Source organism: Oncorhynchus mykiss, chromosome 1 (genome assembly GCF_013265735.2).
Source record: "Oncorhynchus mykiss isolate Arlee chromosome 1, USDA_OmykA_1.1, whole genome shotgun sequence".
In the NCBI taxonomy this organism is placed as follows: Eukaryota; Metazoa; Chordata; class Actinopteri; order Salmoniformes; family Salmonidae; genus Oncorhynchus; species Oncorhynchus mykiss.
In genome coordinates, this window is record NC_048565.1 from 8,066,891 (window position 1) to 8,087,926 (window position 21,036).

Consider the following 21,036-nt stretch of genomic DNA (forward strand, 5'->3'; position numbering starts at 1 on the left):
TGATATAACCCCTCACACTAGACTACTGATATAACCCCTCACACTATACTACTGATATAACCCCTCACACTAGACTACTGATATAACCCTTCACACTATACTACTGATATAACCCTTCACACTAGACTACTGATATAAACCCTCACACTAGACTACTGATATAAACCCTCACACTAGACTACTGACATAACCCCTCACACTAGACTACTGACATAACCCCTCATACTAGACTACTGACACAACACTAGACTGCTGATATAACCCTTCACACTAGACTACTGCTATAACCCCTCACACTAGACTACTGACATAACCCCTCACACTAGACTACTGATATAACCCCTCACACTAGACTACTGATATAACCCCTCACACTAGACTACTGACATAACCCCTCACACTAGACTACTGCAACACCGTATCCCCTGCTATAACCCCTCACACTAGACTACTGCCATAACCCTTCACACTAGACTACTGACATAACCCCTCACACTAGACTACTGACACAACCCCTCACACTAGACTACTGACATAACCCTTCACACTAGACTACTGACATAACCCCTCACACTAGACTACTGACATAACCCTTCACACTAGACTACTGACATAACCCCTCACACTAGACTACTGCTATAACCCTTCACACTAGACTACTGATATAACCCCTAGACTACTGACACAACCCTTCACACTAGACTACTGACACAACCCCTCACACTAGACTACTGCTATAACCCTTCACACTAGACTACTGATATAACCCCTAGACTACTGACACAACCCCTCACACTAGACTACTGATATAACCCCTCACACTAGACTACTGACATAACCCCTCACACTAGACTACTGATATAACCCCTCACACTAGACTACTGACACAACCCCTCACACTAGACTACTGCTATAACCCCTCACACTAGACTACTGATATAACCCCTCACACTAGACTACTGACATAACCCCTCACACTAGACTACTGACATAACCCCTCACACTAGACTACTGACATAACCCCTCACACTAGACTACTGATATAACCCTTCACACTATACTACTGATATAACCCTTCACACTAGACTACTGACATAACCCCTCACACTAGACTACTGACATAACCCCTCACACTAGACTACTGACATAACCCCTCACACTAGACTACTGACATAACCCCTCACACTAGACTACTGACATAACCCTTCACACTAGATTACTGATACAACCCCTCACACTAGACTACTGATATAACCCTTCACACTAGACTACTACTTTCCAATATGTGAACTATAGGCTAAGAGAGCTTCATCAGCTGTGTATTGATTGTGGGGGTTGGATAGTGTGAGAAGACAACATCACAACATGGGGTACAAAATCTATTCTAGCTCTTAAAGGGACAGTAGCCTATATTGGGTGGACAATTTTCAATTACAGCATTATTTAATCTGCCGTTATTCAATTGCTATTTATTATGTTAATCAAACAGTTAATTGTTAATAGTATCTTCTGATTACAATTATTTATGTCTCATATTTTAACTAAATGCAATCTATTAGCTTCTAAAATGGATGTAGGTATATCTACAGTAGCTGTCCGATAACACATTCTGATTGGTTCTGTATTTGTATTTATTATGGATCCCCATTAGCTGCTGCCAAAGCAGAATTAAGGCAGTTTATACCATTTTGAAAGATTTACAATACATTCACAGATTTCACAACACACTGTGTGCCCTCAGCCCCCTACTGGCTTGTCTTGCATTTTGTAAAAACCCAGAATGCATGTAGGAAAAAGATCTTGGTTCCTTTCTAAACATAGCAATGTGAATGCAAAGAGGACTCGGACCACAAACTAGGTCAAGTGAACTGGCAAAAGAGAGTTGAGTCCTCATTCAAAAGCAGTATGAATGCAAAGACAAATGAGATTTTACGCCCTTTTTATTTATTTTTTACACCAAATTTCCCGTTAAATAGGACTGAGATCGTTTCTTTTAAAGAGGACTATATGTGAAAACACCTCAAACACGGGGAATCTTTTCAACCATTATCTGCTCTGTGTTTACTATTAAAAAAAACACAGAGCAGAGATTTCAGTGGCACCAAGGGTGCTGTATATTTGTGTGTGTGTGTAATGTGGATTCAATTCAATTAGATGGGGGGGGGGGGGTTATGGTTCTCCTGGGAACGTTCCAGAAAGAACTCTGAACAAATAGGGATTTTTTTTAAACAAATCTAATGGAAAATGTTGTTAGTGAATGATGTCTTAAACGCAAGTTTGGAGGAAATCTCACAGCCAATTTACATCTTTGCGTACGCACAGTACAAAACAGCTACAGACTCCTCATCTTAAACAGTGCATTGTTATCACCCGATGAGCTACCAGTGGACTGATATCGGATCTTTCAGTCACACTCACAACCCTGGTTAAAGATGCCGTGGACGCGGCCTTGTCTCCCATCGTTACCACCCCGGCCGGAATGCAAACTACAATACAGGAGCAAGGTACGAAAGTAACAGAGTTGGAGATCGGCTTGTCTGGTTGCAGTGACCGAATTGTTAGAAAAAGGCTATGAAACTCTAAAAACAGAAAATAAACTATTGAAAGAGAGAGTGGACATGGTGGATAATTATTCTCACCACTCAAACATAAGGATTATTGCAAATATACCAGAAGGATCCAGTTAAGTTTATCACCTGTTTTTCGAGGAGGTCCTGGGTAAAAAAATTATTTGACACTCTTTTGGCCTTGGAACGGGCTCACCGCCTAGGCCGTGAATTCAATAGGCAGAGAGATCTCCAAATCACGACCCTTCGTTGTACATTTTGAGGAACGGGCTCACCGCCTAGGCCGTGAATTCAATAGGCAGAGAGATCTCCAAATCACGACCCTTCGTTGTACGTTTTGATGACTTTCAAGATGAGGAGCGCTTCATGCAGAAAGGGAGAGAACATACAGTGCCTTCAGAAAGTCTTCAGACCCCTTGACTTTTTCCACATTTTGTTACATCACAGCCGACATTACGCTGACTGCGAACCAGGCTTAATCGCCCAACATCAGTGTCCGACCTCACGAATGCTCGTGGCTGAATGGAAGCAAGTCCCCCTGCAGCAATGTTCCAACATCTAGTGGAAATCTTTCCCAGAAGTCTGTTATAGCAGCAAAGGGTGGACCAACTCCATATTAATGCCCATGATTTTGGAATGAGATGTTTGATGAGTAGGTGTGGTCACGATGAGAAGGTGTGGTCACGATGAGCAGGTGTAGTCATCTAGTGTTGTTAAAAAACCTGACCTACTGGCTGCTCTTACCCTAGCCGAAAAATCCTATAGGATTCCAATAATTAAAAATCCTATTGAAAATCCTATCAGATTTTGGAACCTATCCTATAGGACAGGCCTGGGCAACTCCAGTCCTCGGGGGCTTGATTGGTGTCACAGTTTTGTCCCAGCCCCAGCGAACACACCTGACTCCAATAGTCAATAGTCAACTAACCATGATCTTCATTTTAAAATGCAATTACTTTAAATCAGGTGTGTTTAGTACGGAAGGAGAAAAAGGAGAAAAAGGAGAAAAAGTGTGACACCAATCAGGCTGGAGTTTCCCAGGCTTATGACTACAGTAGCACTGGTTCCAAAATCTGATAGGATTTTCCTATTGGATTCTTATATTGGTATCCTATAGGATTCTATCAAATTAAAACCTATTGGATTCTTATATTGGTATCCTATAGGATTCTATCAAATTAAAACCTATTGGATTCTTCTATTGGTATCCTATAGGATTCTATCAAATTAAAACCTATTGGATTCTTATATTGGTATCCTATAGGATTCTATCAAATTAAAACCTATTGGATTCTTATATTGGTATCCTATAGGATTCTATCAAATTAAAACCTATTGGATTCTTATATTGGTATCCTATAGGATTCTATCAAATTAAAACCTATTGGATTCTTCTATTGGTATCCTATAGGATTCTATCAAATTAAAACCTATTGGATTCTTATATTGGTATCCTATAGGATTCTATCAAATTAAAACCTATTGGATTCTTATATTGGTATCCTATAGGATTCTATCAAATTAAAACCTATTGGATTCTTATATTGGTATCCTATAGGATTCTATCAAATTAAAACCTATTGGATTCTTATATTGGTATCCTATAGGATTCTATCAAATTACAACCTATTGGATTCTTATATTGGTATCCTATAGGATTCTATCAAATTAAAACCTATTGGATTCTTATATTGGTATCCTATAGGATTCTATCAAATTAAAACCTATTGGATTCTTATATTGGTATCCTATAGGATTCTATCAAATTAAAACCTATTGGATTCTTATATTGGTATCCTATAGGATTCTATCAAATTAAAACCTATTGGATTCTTCTATTGGTATCCTATAGGATTCTATCAAATGAAAACCTATTGGATTCTTCTATTGGAATTCAGGTTTCTGTGTGATATTTAGCTGTGAGATTGTTCAATAAATCTGTATGTTTCAAATTGTAAATGTTGGAGTGCTCTCTGTATAGAAGTTGCTGGCCTCACACCTATATACGGATTTGAGTCAAACTACCACTTAAATAACAGCCAACCCTTGTCACTGTTGATATCTTATGGCGGGTTGTGATTCGTCGAAGTTAAATAACAATGCAACTGATTTGTTCCCTTTTTACGTTTCGCCAGCCTCACGAAACTTCCACCCGACGTTCCAGAAGTTCAGATGACCGTCTTCAGCAAATTCTTCTTCTAACCACTGATATGAAAATGATTATCAGATTCAGTGTGGCCTTTGTGTTAGTTTAACCAGCGCATACACCCCAGACGTTTGCCCCCCCGGCTCAATTGATTTCAAATTGATATTGATATGAGTGATTAACAAAATAGTGCTGCGTTTAACCTTTTTTCGTTTTGACCCTCCCTAAAAACTTGAAATAAATCAATAAAAACAAGTGACCCTCCCTAAAAACTTGAAATAAATCAATAAAAACAAGTGACCCTCCCTAAAAACTTGAAATAAATCAATAAAAACAAGTGACCCTCCCTAAAAACTTGAAATAAATCAATAAAAACAAGTGACCCTCCCTAAAAACTTGAAATAAATCAATAAAAACAAGTGACCCTCCCTAAAAACTTGAAATAAATTAATAAAAACAAGTGACCCTCCCTAAAAACTTGAAATAAATCAATAAAAACAAGTGACCCTCCCCTATAGCCAAAATAATTATTAAAACAAAGTGGATAGCAGAGAACATGTCTACCATTTACCCTCACTCTTAGGACAGACAGTTTTAGAAATAGTTCCCCATTTTTGTAGCCTAACCACAGCCAGAAGGTTGTGGATTCCCAGACCAGAGTGGACAAGGGTGAATAGATCTTCATTATAATAAAATAACTGCATGAATCTAACATCTTAATTCCGGGTCAGAGAAAAAAAAAACTATTTTTATATAATCGCTTTTCATTCAATTCTACGTCATTTAACCTGACTAGTGACAAGCAGAATATTTTATAATAGCACAACAGAGTATGACAATGAATGAGCTGCATGCTGCAGCACCACAGACGTTTTGATTTCTATACAGGCTATTGTTTAAAAAAGAGGATAGTCTAAGTTTGGAACCGTGGTAGATATGTGGTAGTGGTGTATGGGCCTGAGTGTGTGTTGTGAATTCTGTAATGAATGTATTGTCATGTTTTTAAAATTGTATAACTGCCTTAATTTTGCAGAAGAATAGCTGCTGCCTTGGCAGGAACTAATGGTAATCCATAATAAAACCCAGGAAGAATAGCTGCTGCCTTGGTAGGAACTAATGGTAATCCATAATAAAACCCAGGAAGAATAGCTGCTGCCTTGGCAGGAACTAATGGTAATCCATAATAAAACCCAGGAAGAATAGCTGCTGCCTTGGTAGGAACTAATGGTAATCCATAATAAAACCCAGGAAGAATAGCTGCTGCCTTGGCAGGAACTAATGGTAATCCATAATAAAACCCAGGAAGAATAGCTGCTGCCTTGGTAGGAACTAATGGTCATCCATAATAAAACCCAGGAAGAATAGCTGCTGCCTTGGTAGGAACTAATGGTAATCCATAATAAACCCCCAGGAAGAATAGCTGCTGCCTTGGCAGGAACTAATGGTAATCCATAATAAAACCCAGGAAGAATAGCTGCTGCCTTGGCAGGAACTAATGGTAATCCATAATAAAACCCAGGAAGAATAGCTGCTGCCTTGGTAGGAACTAATGGTCATCCATAATAAACCCCCAGGAAGAATAGCTGCTGCCTTGGTAGGAACTAATGGTCATCCATAATAAAACCCAGGAAGAATAGCTGCTGCCTTGGTAGGAACTAATGGTAATCCATAATAAAACCCAGGAAGAATAGCTGCTGCCCTGGCAGGAACTTTTTATTTGATGTTTTTATTTAACCAGGTAGCGACCTGACCAAGATAAAGCAAAGCAGTTCGACACATAAAACAACACATAGTTACACATGGAGTAAAACAAACATACAGTCAATAATACAGTAGAAAAATAAGAATATATACAATGTGAGCAAATGAGGTGAGATCAGGGAGGTAAAGAAAGGCCATGTTGGCAAAGTAAATACAATATAGCAAGTAAAACACTGGAATGGTTGATTTGCAGTGGAAGAATGTGCAAAGTAGAGATATAAATAATGGGGTGCAAAGGAACAAAATAAATAAATAAATACAGTAGGGGGAGAGGTAGTTGTTTGGGCTAAATTATAAATGAGCTATGTACAGGTGCAGTAATATGTGAGCTGCTCTGACAGCTGGTGCTTAAAGCTAGTGAGGGATAAGTGTTTCCAGTTTCAGAGATTTTTGTAGTTCGTTCCAGTCATTGGCATCAGAGAACTGGAAGGAGAGGCAGCCAAATAAATAATTGGTTTTGGGGGTGACCAGAGAGATATACCTGCTGGAGCGCGTTCTACAGGTGGGTGATGCTATGGTGACCAGCGAGCTGAGATAAGGGAGGACTTGGGTTTGGTGACGAGTATGAAGCAAGGGCCAGCTAACGAGAGCATACAGGTCACAGTGGTGGGTAGTATATGGGGCTTTGGTGACAAAGCTGTGATAGACTGCATCCAATTTATTGAGTAAGGTATTGGAGGCTATTTTGTAAATGACATCGCCGAAGTCGAGGACCGGTAGGATGGTCAGTTTTACAAGGGTATGTTTGGCAGCATGAGTGAAGGATGCTTTGTTGTGAAATAGGAAGCCAATTCTACATTTAACTTTGGATTGGAAATGTTTTATGTGAGTCTGGGAGGAGAGTTTACAGTCTAACCAGACACCTAGGTATTTGTAGTTGTCCACATATTCTAAGTTAGAGCCGTCCAGAGTAGTGATGTTGAACGGGCGGGCAGGTGCAGGCAGCGATCGGTTGAAGAGCATGCATTTAGTTTTACTTGTATTTAAGAGCAATTGGAGTCCACAGAAGGAAAGTTGTATGGCATTGAAGCTCGTCTGGAGGGTTGTTAACACAGTGTCCAAAGAAGGACCATAAGTATACAGAATGGTGTCATCTGCGTAGAGGTGGAACAGAGACTTCACCAGCAGCAAGAGTGACATCATTGTTGTATACAGAAGAGAGTCTGTCCAAGAATTTAACCCTGTGGCACCCCCAAAGAGACTGCCAGAAGCCCGGACAACAGGCCCTCCGATTTGACACACTGAACTCTATCAGAGAAGTAGTCCCGTCCTGTACTCCCTGTTCACCCACGACTGCATGCTCAGGCACGACTCCAACACCACCATTAAGTTTGCAGACGACACAACGGTGGTTGGCCTGATCACTGACAACGACGAGACAGCCTATAGGGAGGAGGTCAGAGACCTGGCCAGGTGGTACCAGAATAAGAACCTATTCCTCAACGTAATCAAGACAAAGGAGATGATTGTGGACTACAGGAAAAGGATGACCAGACGAGCTAAATCACTTCTATGCTCGCTTTGAGACAAGCAACAGTGATGCATGCATGAGAGCATCAGCTGTTCCGGACGACTGTGTGATCACGCTCTCCGTAGCCGACGTGAATAAGACCTTTATACAAGTCAACATTCGTTTGGCCAGACAAGGACGTGTGCTACGGGCACGTGCTGACCAACTGGCAGGTGTCTTCACTGACATTTTCAACATGTACCTGATTGAGTCTGTAATACCAACATGTTTCAAGCAGACCACCATAGTCCCTGTGCCCAAGAACACGAAGGCAACCTGCCTAAATGACTACAGACCCGTAGCACTCACATCCGTAGCCATGAAGTGCATTGAAAGGCTGGTAATGGCTCACATCAACACCATTATCCCAGACACACTAGACCCACTCCAATTTGCATACCGCCCAAACAGATCCACAGATGATGCAATCTCAATTGCACTCCACACTGCACTTTCCCACCTGGACAAAAGGAACACCTAAGTGAGAATGCTATTCATTGACTACAGCTCAGCGTTCAACACCCTAGTACCCTCAAAGCTCATCACTAAGCTAAGGATCCTGGGACTAAACACCTCGCTCTGCAAATGGATCCTGGACTTCCTGACAGGCCGCCCCCAGGCGGTGAGGGTAGGTAGCAACACTTCTGCCATGCTGATCCTCAACACTGGAGCCCCTCAGGGTTGAGTGCTCATTCCCCTCCTGTACTCCCAGTTCACCCACGACTGCATGGCCAGGCATGACTCCAACACCATCATTACGTATGCAGACAACAAAACAGCGGTAGGCCTGATCACAGACAACGACGAGACAGCCTATAGGGAGGAGGTCAGAAACCTGGCCGGATGGTGCCTGAATAACAACCTATCCCTCAACGTAGCCAGGACTGAGGAGATGATTGTGGACTACAGGAAAAGGAGGACCGAGCAAGCCCCCATTCTCATCGACGGGGCTGTAGTGGAGCAGATTGAGAGCTTCAAGTTCCTTGGTGAAGGATCTGGAGATGGTCTGTATGGAGGAGTGGGCCAAAATCCCTGCTGCAGTGTGTGCAAACCTGGTCAAGAACTACAGGAAACGTATAATCTCTGGAATTGCAAACAAAGGTTTCTGTACCAAATATTAAGTTCTGCTTTTCTGATGTATCAAATACTTATGTCATGCAATAAAATGCTAATTAATTACTTAAAAATCATACAATGTGATTTTCTGGATTTTTGTTTTAGATTCCTTCTCTCACAGTTGAAGTATACCTATTATAAAAATGACAGACCTCTATATGCTTTGTAAGTAGGAAAACCTGCAAAATCGTCAGTGTATCTAATACTTGTTCTCCCCACTCTATATTACTTTGCCTTGTGCTTCTCCGAGCATGCGCTTCGTATAGCTTAGGTCTATAGCCTATAGCATAGTCTACGGATCATTTGATTGAGACCACAAAAGGCGCACTTGATGCGCCCCCCAGCAGAGCTTCAAGGATGAGTGGCAGCGTAGGGCACACATCGAGATATAATCAGCAACTAATTCCCAAACAATGAGCAATATGACATCTAATCGATTATAAATTACATGACACTCCCCTGGACTAAATAAATAAATACTAAATCCTCCCCTGGACTAAATAAATAAATACTAAACGCTCCCCTAGACTAAATAAATAAATACTAAACCCTCCCCTGAACTAAATAAATAAATACTAAACGCTCCCCTAGACTAAATAAATAAATACTAAATCCTCCCCTGGACTACATAAATAAATACTAAACCCTCCCCTGGACTAAATAAATAAATACTAAACCCTCCCCTGAACTAAATAAATAAATACTAAACGCTCCCCTAGACTAAATAAATAAATACTAAATCCTCCCCTGGACTACATAAATAAATACTAAACCCTCCCCTGGACTAAATAAATAAATACTAAACCCTCCCCTGAACTAAATAAATAAATACTAAATGCTCCCCTTGACTGAAATGGAAACGCTCCCTTATTGATTATTGATTTGGACACTTCGAAACTGTGTTTTGACATTGGGATATTCATCAAAAGTTATTGTCAACGGGAAGCAGCGATAGCATCATTTTCAACTTATGTTTAGGAATATAAATGGAACTTCTAGGTAAAAACTTCTGAATGAGTCCAAAAAGTTGGTGTTATTGATTGATTTTAATGATCTACCCGAAATCATGAAAACAGGGTTGACTTGGGCACATATATTTAGCGATAACAATCAAGAAAAAACATTTATCACCTGCTATAACAATACAGTGACTCAAAAACCATATACAAACTGCTACACCTTAACTAGCTATCTAGCTAGCGAGTCAGCTGGCAGGAAAAATGTGGCTAACAGTACTTCCATAGCTAGTGCAAAAATAATTGCAAAATAATGCTGCACAATGACAAAAATTTGAAAAAAACATTGACATCTTCATCAGGAAACAAATATTGTATTAAAGTTCTAACATTCACACACAGTGAAGGATAAAACCGTGAGAATAACAATTCTAGAAAACCGGAGATTACCTGCACAGCCACAGGAGGCGAGCTGAACATGGGAGTTGGGCTAATTAACACTGGAGCTGGTGCTAGCTGTGACGTACTTCATTGGTCACATTAGTCACACAGTGACATACTTCATTAGTCAAAGGACAAACTTCTTTCAGGTAAATAAAACAGATTAAAAAAAGTGTTGTTTCTGTTCATTGAAAATGTTTCAGGTTTTTATATCACATGCACAGTGTACAGTGAAATGCCTATCTTGCAAACCCAACAATGCAATAATCAATAACAATGTATTACTAGAAAAAAAACACGAGAAATAAGAATAAGAAATATGAAATACACAATAAAATAAGTAATTAAGCAAGCAGAAAATCACATTTGTAGGATTTTAATGAATTTGCAAATTATGGTGGAAAATAAGTATTTGGTCAATAACAAAAGTTTATCTCAATACTTTGTTATATACCCTTTGTTGGCAATGACAGAGGTCAAACGTTTTCTGTAAGTCTTCACAAGGTTTTCACACACTGTTGCTGGTATTTTGGCCCATTCCTCCATGCAGATATTTTCTAGAGCAGTGATGTTTTGGGGCTGTTGCTGGGCAACACGGACTTTCAACTCCCTCCAAAGATTTTCTATGGGGTTGAGATCTGGAGACTGGCTAGGCCACTCCAGGACTTTGAAATGCTTCTTACGAAGCCACTCCTTCATTGCCCGGGCGGTGTGTTTGGGATCATTGTCATGCTGAAAGGCATCTTCAAAAAGGCATCTTCAACGCCCTTGCTGATGGAAGGAGGTTTTCCCTCAAAATCTCACGATACATGGCCCCATTCATTCTTTTCTTTACACGGATCAGTCGTCCTGGTCCCTTTGCAGAAAAACAGCCCCAAAGCATGATGTTTCCACCCCCATGCTTCACAGTAGGTATGGTGTTCTTTGGATGCAACTCAGCATTCTTTGTCCTCCAAACACGACAAGTTGAGTTTTTACCAGAAAGTTCTATTTTGGTTTCATCTGACCATATGACATTCTCCCAATCTTCTTCTGGATCATCCAAATGCTCTCTAGCAAACTTCAGACGGGCCTGGACATGTACTGGCTTAAGCAGGGGGACACGTCTGGCACTGCAGGATTTAAGTCCCTGGTGGGTAGTGTGTTACTGATGGTAGGATTTGTTACTTTGGTCCCAGCTCTCTGCAGGTCATTCACTAGGTCCCCCCGTGTGGTTCTGGGATTTTTGCTCACCGTTCTTGTGATCATTTTGACCCCACGGGGTGAGATCTTGTGTGGAGCCCCAGATCGAGGGAGATTATCAGTGGTCTTGTAATTTTTGCTACCACAGTTGATTTCATCAAACCAAGCTGCTTACCTATTGCAGATTCAGTCTTCCCAGCCTGGTGCAGGTCTACAATTTTGTTTCTGGTGTCCTTTGAAAGCTCTTTGGTCTTGGCCATAGTGGAGTTTGGAGTGTGACTGTTTGATGTTGTGGACAGGTGTCTTTTATACTGATAACAAGTTCAAACAGGTGCCATTAATACAGGTAACGAGTGGAGGACAGAGGGGCCTCTTAAAGAAGAAGTTACAGGTCTGTGAGAGCCAGAAATCTTGCTTGTTTGTAGGTGACCAAATACTTATTTTCCACCATAATTTGCAAATAAATTAATATAAAATCCTACAATGTGATTTTCAGGATTTTTTTCTTCTCATTTTGTCTGTCATAGTTGAAGTGTACCTATGATGAAAATTGCAGGCCTGTCTCATCTTTTTAAGTGGGAGAACTTGCACAATTGGTGGCTGACTAAATACTTTTTTGCCCCACTGTAAATGTATGTGATTGGGTGTGTGGCTGTGTAGAGTCAGTATAAATGTATGTGATTGGGTGTGTGGCTGTGAGGAGTCAGTATAAATGTATGTGATTGGGTGTGTGGCTGTGAGGAGTCAGTATAAATGTATGTGCATATTATGAATAAGTGAGCAGATTATGCAGTGAGTGTTTGTGTGTGTGTTGGAGTGACAGTGTGTGTAGGGAAATAAAAGGTAAATAAAGATACAAGGTAAGCTCGGTCTGTGTAGCTATTTTGTTAGCTATTTATCAGTCGTATTACTTGGGGATAGAAGCTGTTCAAGAGCCTGTTGGTGTCAGACTTGATACACCGGTACCTCTTGCCGTGCGGCAGCAGAGCAAATAGTCAATGGTTTGAGTGGTTGGGGTCTTTGACGATTTTCTGGGCCTTCTATTCACACCGCCTAATATAGAGGTCCTGAAAGGTAGGGATCTTGGCCGTAATAATGTACTGGGCCGTACGCATTACCCTCTGTAGTGCCTTGCGGTCGGAGGCTGAGCAGTTTCCGTACCAGGCAGTGATGCAAACAGTCAGGATGCTCTCGATGTTGCAGCTGTAGAACCTTTTGAGGATCTGAGGACCCAAGCCAAATATTTTTAGTTTCCTGAGGAGGAATAGGCTTTGTTGTTCCCTCTTCACGGCTGTCTTGGTGTGTTTGGACCATTCTAGTTTGTTGGCGATGTGGACACCAAGGAACTTGAAGCTCTCAACCTGCTCCACTACAGCCCCATCGATGAGAATGGGGGCGTGCTCGGTCCTCCTTTTCCTGTAGTCCACAATCATCTCCTTTGTCTTGATTACGTTGAGGAATAGGTTCTTATTCTGGTACCACCCGGCCAGGTCTCTGACCTCCTCCCTGTAGGCTGTCTCGTCGTTGTCAGTGATCAGGCCTACCACCGTTGTGTCGTCTGCAAACTTAATGATGGTGTTGGAGTCGTGCCTGAGCATGCAGTCGTGGGTGAATAGGGAGTACAGGATGGAACTGAGCACGCACCCCTGAGGGGCTCCAGTGTTGAGGGTCAGTGTGGCAGATGTCTGGGAAAAGCTGATTCTCTCATGCATGCCTCAGTGTTGCTTGCCTCGAAGCGAGCATAGAAGTGATTTAGCTTTTCTGGTAGGCTCGTGTCACTGGGCAGCCCGCGGCTGTGCTTCCCTTTTGTAGTCTGTAATAGTTTACAGGCCCTGCCACATCCGGTGAGCGCCGAAGCGCTCAATCTTAGCCCTGTATTGGCGCTTTTGCCTGTTTGATGGTTCGCCTGAGGGTGTAGCGGGATTTCTTATAAGCGCCTGGGTTAGTGTCCCGCTCCTTGAACGCGGCAGCTCTACCCTTTAGCTCAGTGCGAATGTTGCCTGTAATCCATGGTTTCTGGTTGGGGTCTGTAGGTACAGTCACCGTGGGGACGACGTCATCGATGCACTTATTTATGAAGCCAGTGACTGATATGGTGTAGTCCTCAATGCCATCGTAGGAATCCTGGAACAGATTCTGTGCTAGCAAGTCCTTTCCGTTACTGGCACAACGCTCTAATCACGAGGCTACCTGACGACTCTTTTCCTCTCATGTATGCTAAGTCATCTTGGAAAACAAATCAGTCAGTGTCGAACTACTTCTCTTGATATTACACATTGTTTCCATATCTATTTTGATGCAGCTCTTCTGCATACCTCAGCGACCTTTGTATGACCTTGTGATCAAATACAATTTATGAAAAAAATATTGAAATAAAAAGACCTAGGAGACAACCAGGTGTTCCTAACTCATCAATTACTTTAATTGACCAATTACTCACAAGGGAGTAGTAAAAACCCAGCAGACACTTGGTCCTCCAGGAATGAAGTTTTACACCCCTAACTTACACATACAATACTACAGCCACAGAGAGTACAGGAATAGTACAGTGCCTTGCGAAAGTATTCGGCCCCCTTGAACTTTGCGACCATTTGCCACATTTCAGGCTTCAAACATAAAGATATAAAACTGTATTTTTTTGTGAAGAATCAACAACAAGTGGGACACAATCATGAAGTGGAACGACATTTATTGGATATTTCAAACTTTTTTAACAAATCAAAAACTGAAAAATTGGGCGTGCAAAATTATTCAGCCCCTTTACTTTCAGTGCAGCAAACTCTCTCCAGAAGTTCAGTGAGGATCTCTGAATGATCCAATGTTGACCTAAATGACTAATGATAATAAATACAATCCACCTGTGTGTAATCAAGTCTCCGTATAAATGCACCTGCGCTGTGATAGTCTCAGAGGTCCGTTAAAAGCGCAGAGAGCATCATGAAGAACAAGGAACACACCAGGCAGGTCCGAGATACTGTTGTGAAGAAGTTTAAAGCCGGATTTGGATACAAAAATATTTCCCAAGCTTTAAACATCCCAAGGAGCACTGTGCAAGCGATAATATTGAAATGGAAGGAGTATCAGACCACTGCAAATCTACCAAGACCTGGCCGTCCCTCTAAACTTTCAGCTCATACAAGGAGAATACTGGTCAGAGATGCAGCCAAGAGGCCCATGATCACTCTGGATGAACTGCAGAGATCTACAGCTGAGGTGGGAGACTCTGTCCATAGGACAACAATCAGTCGTATATTGCACAAATCTGGCCTTTATGGAAGAGTGGCAAGAAGAAAGCCATTTCTTAAAGATATCCATAAAAAGTGTTGTTTAAAGTTTGCCACAAGCCACCTGGGAGACACACCAAACATGTGGAAGAAGGTGCTCTGGTCAGATGAAACCAAAATTGAACTTTTTGGCAACTATGCAAAATGTTATGTTTGGCGTAAAAGCAACACAGCTGAACACACCATCCCCACTGTCAAACATGGTGGTGGCATCATCATGGTTTGGGCCTGCTTTTCTTCAGCAGGGACAGGGTAGATGGTTAAAATTGATGGGAAGATGGATGGAGCCAAATACAGGACCATTCTGGAAGAAAACCTGATGGAGTCTGCAAAAGACCTGAGACTGGGACGGAGATTTGTCTTCCAACAAGACAATGATCCAAAACATAAAGCAAAATCTACAATGGAATGGTTAAAAAATAAACATATCCAGGTGTTAGAATGGCCAAGTCAAAGTCCAGACCTGAATCCAATCGAGAATCTGTGGAAAGAACTGAAAACTGCTGTTCACAAATGCTCTCCATCCAACCTCACTGAGCTCGAGCTGTTTTGCAAGGAGGAATGGGAAAAAATGTCAGTCTCTCGATGTGCAAAACTGATAGAGACATACCCCAAGCGACTTACAGCTGTAATCGCAGCAAAAGGTGACGCTACAAAGTATTAACTTAAGGGGGCTGAATAATTTTGCACGCCCAATTTTTCAGTTTTTGATTTGTTAAAAAAGTTTGAAATATCCAATAAATGTCATTCCACTTCATGATTGTGTCCCACTTGTTGTTAATTCTTCACAAAAAAATACAGTTTTATATCTTTATGTTTGAAGCCTGAAATGTGGCAAAAGGTCGCAAAGTTCAAGGGGGCCGAATACTTTCGCAAGGCACTGTATGTGTTATTTCATAGTTTTGATGTCTTCACTATTATTCTACATTGTAGAAAAGAGTAAAAAATAAAGAAAAACCCTGGAATGAGTAGGTGTGTCCAAACTTGACTCGTGCTGTATGTAAACAGAGATGTATTTTTTTTAAACTCAGGTTATTGACATTCTCTCAACCAGGATCATGAGGAATGCTTTTCCAGTAGTATTGAAGGAGTTCCCACATGCTGAGCACTTGTTGGCTGCTTTTCCTTCACTTTGCGATCCCAAACCATCTCAATTTGGTTGAGATCGGGTGATTGTGGAGGCCAGGACATCACTCTCCATCCTGGTTAAATAGGTCTTACACAGCCTGGAGAGGTGTTTTGGGTCATTGTTCTGTCGAAAAACAAATTACAGTCCCACTAAGCACAAACCTGATGGGATTGCATATCGCTGCAGAATGCTGAAGTAGTCATGCTGGTTAAGTATGCCAGCAAAGCACCTCCACAACATCACACCACCTCCATGTTTCACGGTAGGAACCACACATGCAGAGATCGTCCGTTCAACTACTCTGCGTCTCACAAAGACACGGCAATTGGAACCAAAAATCTCAAATTTGGACTTCCAAAGGAAAGATTTTCACCGGTCTAATGTCCATTACTTGTGTTTCTTGGCCCAAGAAAGTCTCTTCTTATTATTGGTGTCCTTTAGTAGTGTTTTCTTTGCAGCAATTTGACCATGAAGGCCTGATTCACACAGTCTCCTCTGAACAGTTGATGTTGAGATGTGTCTGTTACTTGAACTCTGTGAAGCATTTATTTGGGCTGCAATTTCTGAGGCTGGTAACTCTAATGAACTTATCCTCTGCAGCAAAGGAAACTCTGGGTCTTCCTTTTCTGCGGTGGTCCTCATGAGAGCCAGTTTCATCATAGCACTTGATGGTTTTTTCAACTGCACTTGAAGAGACTTTCAAAGTTCTTAAAATTTTCCAGATTAGCTGACCTTCATGTCTTGAAGTAATGATGGACTGTCGTTTTTCCCTACTTATTTGAGCTGTTCTTGCCATAATATGGACTTGGTCTTTTACCAAATAGGGCTATCTTCTGTATACCACCCTACCTTGTCACAACATATCTGATTGGCTCAAACGCATTAAGAAGGAAAGAAATTCCACAAATGAACTTTTAACAAGGCACACCTGTTAATTAAAATGCATTCCAGGTGACTACCTCATGAAGCTGGTTTAGATAATGGCAAGAGTGTGCAAAGCTGTCATCAAGACAAAGGGTGGCTACTTTGAAGAATCTAAAATCTAAAATGTATTTTGATTTGTTTAACACTTGTTTGGTTACTACATGATTCCATATTTGTTATTTCATACTTTTGATGTCAACAGAATATGAAAATACTAAGTCTCTCTCTCTCTCTCCCTCTCTCTCTCTCCCTTTCTAGTTGTTCTGGTGGTGGTTTTTGGAATCTGTTGGGCTCCGTTCCACACCGACAGACTCATGTGGAGCTTCATCGACGAGTGGACCAGCATCCAGCTGGAGGTGTACAAGTATGTCCACGTGGTCTCTGGCGTCTTCTTCTACCTCAGCTCGGCCGTCAACCCGATCCTCTACAACCTCATGTCCACCCGCTTCCGAGAGATGTTCAAGGAAGTGATGTGTCATCGGCCACGGCACCCCGTGCCCAGGAAGCAGTCACTCAGTGTTACCCGGGTAACACTCCGCAGCATTCTCAGTGAGGCCACGCCCATTAATGGCATTGCGGGCCTACACGAAGACAAGGAGCATGAGACCGCCTTTCCTTGAAAGGACTTCCTAGCAGAGGAGAATTAAAACACTAAACTGATCAGATGGACGATGATTCTGGGATGATTGAGATGTATTGTTATAAGGGATTTTAAGGATCTAAGGATGTCCAGTCTGTTATTGCAAGCTTTGGTCACCATACCACAGTAGACTTCTCCTGTCACTAAACTCCCTAAACACAAGGAAACAAAACAAATTTAAACCTGATGCTTTGACGTATTATTTTAGCAATTCTATGAAAATGAAAATATCTCAGGAGATACAGACAAATCGATAGTTCTCATCTAGAAGACCTGGTAGATTCTGCATCACTGCTTTTGCACTCCTGTTTAGCATTTCATGTTCAACAGCACAAAACTTTTGAACGTCCAGTCTCAAGAGATGAAGAAGAAGAGATGGCTTAAAGCTGATTTTCCTCACAGCTCCGATTGAAAACAGGCCCGAGATGCCCTGTCAAAAGCTCCTTCAAAGATGATGTCCAACGTGGTTGTTTGACGAATGTATATAGTTCTCAAATCACAGAGTGATTTTAAAAATGGTGCAACGGATTTGCAGTATGTACTAAATAGAACATGAGATGAGCAGCTTCAAATCAAATGCCGTTTGTCACATGCGTCTAATACAACAGGTGTAGCCTGTTAGTGAAATGTAACATCTACACCTGCTTTCTGAGCATAATAATACATATCTGGGTATTAAAAAAGTTACCGGACTACAGTAAAAAAAAGAAAAACATTTTGCTTCAAAATAGATGTAGCTGCACCGTCAACTGCATATTTTCAGAAATGTATGTCATTGCATGAGTCGTTGGATATTGCTAATGAACTTGACGCCTCCATTCAGGAGAGTTTGTCACGTTATTAACAGAGGTATCCTGCTGCAGATTGGCATTTTTGAAGAAAAAAAATAGCTTTTAAAATTTCCCCAGACACTGTATGTGTCCATCAACAATCTGGTGAATGATCTCTGAGGATCTGTTTCACTAATGTAAAACGTACACACATGAACGTGACTATGTACAAAAACAATGTATAGATTCACAGTAGATAAACACATATTTAACAATTCGATGTATTCATAAAAAATACAAATGTAAAAACACCAGGAGCATTTGAATCTGATCAAGGACTGATTTAGACCTGGGACACCAGGTGGGTGCAATTAATAATTAGTAAGTAATAGCCTTGCACGAGCCTTGGCTTGTGAGAGCCTGAACGGTTCATAATTATCAGGTAGAACAGAAAACCAGCAGAACTCCACACCTCCTGGATCGGATCTAAATACCACTGGTCTAAACTGATGAAAAAGAGACACTGTCTGGAACCTCCAAAACGATGGAGAATCATTAGGAAGTAAGAGCACTGACATAATGTGAAAGGGGAAAGGTCATCTTTACAGCCGAGGGCATTTGTGCTAAATCCAAAATCAAACTTAATTGTTTAAACTTTTTTTTTTACCATCATAATTATTTAATTGTATTATTTTGGCCTTTACATTTTGGACATTTAAGCAGACACTCTTATCCAGAGTGACTTACTCAGTGCATTGACTTATGACTTTGATTTGCCTTTATCTGAAACTATTAAATCCAAGTCATAACTCTTAAAGGTATTTTGCTAAGGAAGTCCTTTATCTACTTTCCCAGAGTCAGACGAACTCATGGATACAATGTTTATGTCTCTGCATCCAGTATGAAGGAAGTTAGAGGCAGCTTTGCGAGCCAATTATAACTAGCATTAGCACAATGAGAGGAAGTCTATGGTACAGCAAGCTAGCAGTTACCATAGACTTCCAGTCATTGTTCCAACGCTAATTAGCAGTTGCGCTAATGCTAGTTAGCAATTTCCTTCAATCTGCACGCAGATATATATAAAAAAGGTATCTACAAGTTCACGACTCTGGGGAAATAGATAAAGGGCTTCATTGCCAAAATCCTGAAGTATCCCTTTAAGAGTTTAAGCTTCAGATTAATATTACGCTTCTTTCCAGTCAAGTCAGTGTGTTGTTGTGATTCTGGACGGCCAGATGACAAGAAAGTGGGGACTCGTAGGTAGGTCGTTTCAGCTAGTTTTATCTTGTTCTTGATACCATGTCTTGTTTTGAGTTGTTTTGACTGATGTCACTTCTATGCTAACGTTGCAAAAAAAAAAAAAATTGCTAGCTAGCTTACCAACAACTGTAACAGTGTATTTCAGAGCCAACAAGTGCTCATTGTGCAACTTAAATATTGGAGACAAAATATAGTTTACACGTTGTCAACAATCTAAGCCAACCCTGTCTGTTTTGCCCCATCGTTGCACACATGTTGTTTTTTGTTACTAAACAATGAATCTTTCTATTAAGGAGTAGACTACTCCACTAAAGTCATGTATTCATTTACCTTTATTTAACTAACTTAGTTAAGAGCAAATTCTTATTTACAATGACAGCCTAGGAACAGTGGGTTAACTGCCTTGTTCAGGTGCAGAACGATAGACTTTTTACCTTGTCAGCTCGGGGATTCCATCTTGCAACCTTTCAGCTACTAGTCCAAGGCTCTAACCACTACCTGCCACCCCTGAATGTATACATTTTTACAGTATAAGATGTACAGGATAGCAAATGACAAGAAACGGGTATTGATTTTCGGAGAGTGTACACTGCCGAATGGGTGCTTCAGCAGAGCTGTGAAAAAAACTGGCCTTCTGAAGATGTGCACTGAAGTCCTGTGGGGAAAACATCAAATCTTCTGAACGCAATTTCACCAAACAAACCTTTTATCGAGGTTGGCCTCATTGAACTGTCATCCCAGCAGCTGCTAGTTTCCATCTACTATTGGAGGTGGTGTGTGTGAGCCAGGAATGTGTAAATCTGTCAGTCCTTCTGCAAGGAGCTGTCGTACCACCTCATGTTCTCATCCATCATCGCCCGAGCGACAACACCTGTGTCAGGCACAGGAAATGACCGTTTCCAATTCGCTGCTCTGACAAAACATGGACTGTACAGGCAAACGGGCAGTTACAGCCAACAAACGGATTCATCCCTTTGACCACACTATCACATTTTCACATTTTCACAAACCAAAGGAGAGGGACCATCTGGTCAACAGTGGGTACAAACTGATCAACAATCTTGTACAGACTCTCACTGTTTGAGATTTTGACTGAATGCAACTGCATGATTCTATCTCTTTGCTTCTTTTTCTTGTAAATGTATACCTGTGTGATAGTTTCAGTGCAGAAGAGTTTCTGGGGGGGGGGGGGGGGGTAGGGGAACTACTCTCCAGTGAGGTGGAGATTTGTGCTGTAGAGCTATATGTATAAAGCTGCAAGAGAGAAATATTGTACATTGGAAAACAATGGGTGAATAAAATTTGTAAAAAACATTTGAAAAAATGCTTGAATTTTTACCGGTACCTAAA

At 41.1% G+C, this 21,036-nt stretch overlaps 1 protein-coding gene across 1 annotated transcript in view; it reads left to right on the forward strand.

The window, feature by feature from the left end:
* Nucleotides 1-19,080, forward strand: part of nmur1a (neuromedin U receptor 1a) — a 36,976-nt gene extending 17,896 nt beyond the window's left edge. The window contains exon 3 of the mRNA XM_036986300.1: nucleotides 17,275-19,080. Within this exon, the coding sequence (XP_036842195.1) occupies nucleotides 17,275-17,636 (362 nt within the window). The 3' untranslated portion in view covers nucleotides 17,637-19,080. The remainder of the gene's footprint in view (nucleotides 1-17,274) is intronic.
* The last annotated feature ends 1,956 nt before the right edge of the window (nucleotides 19,081-21,036 follow it).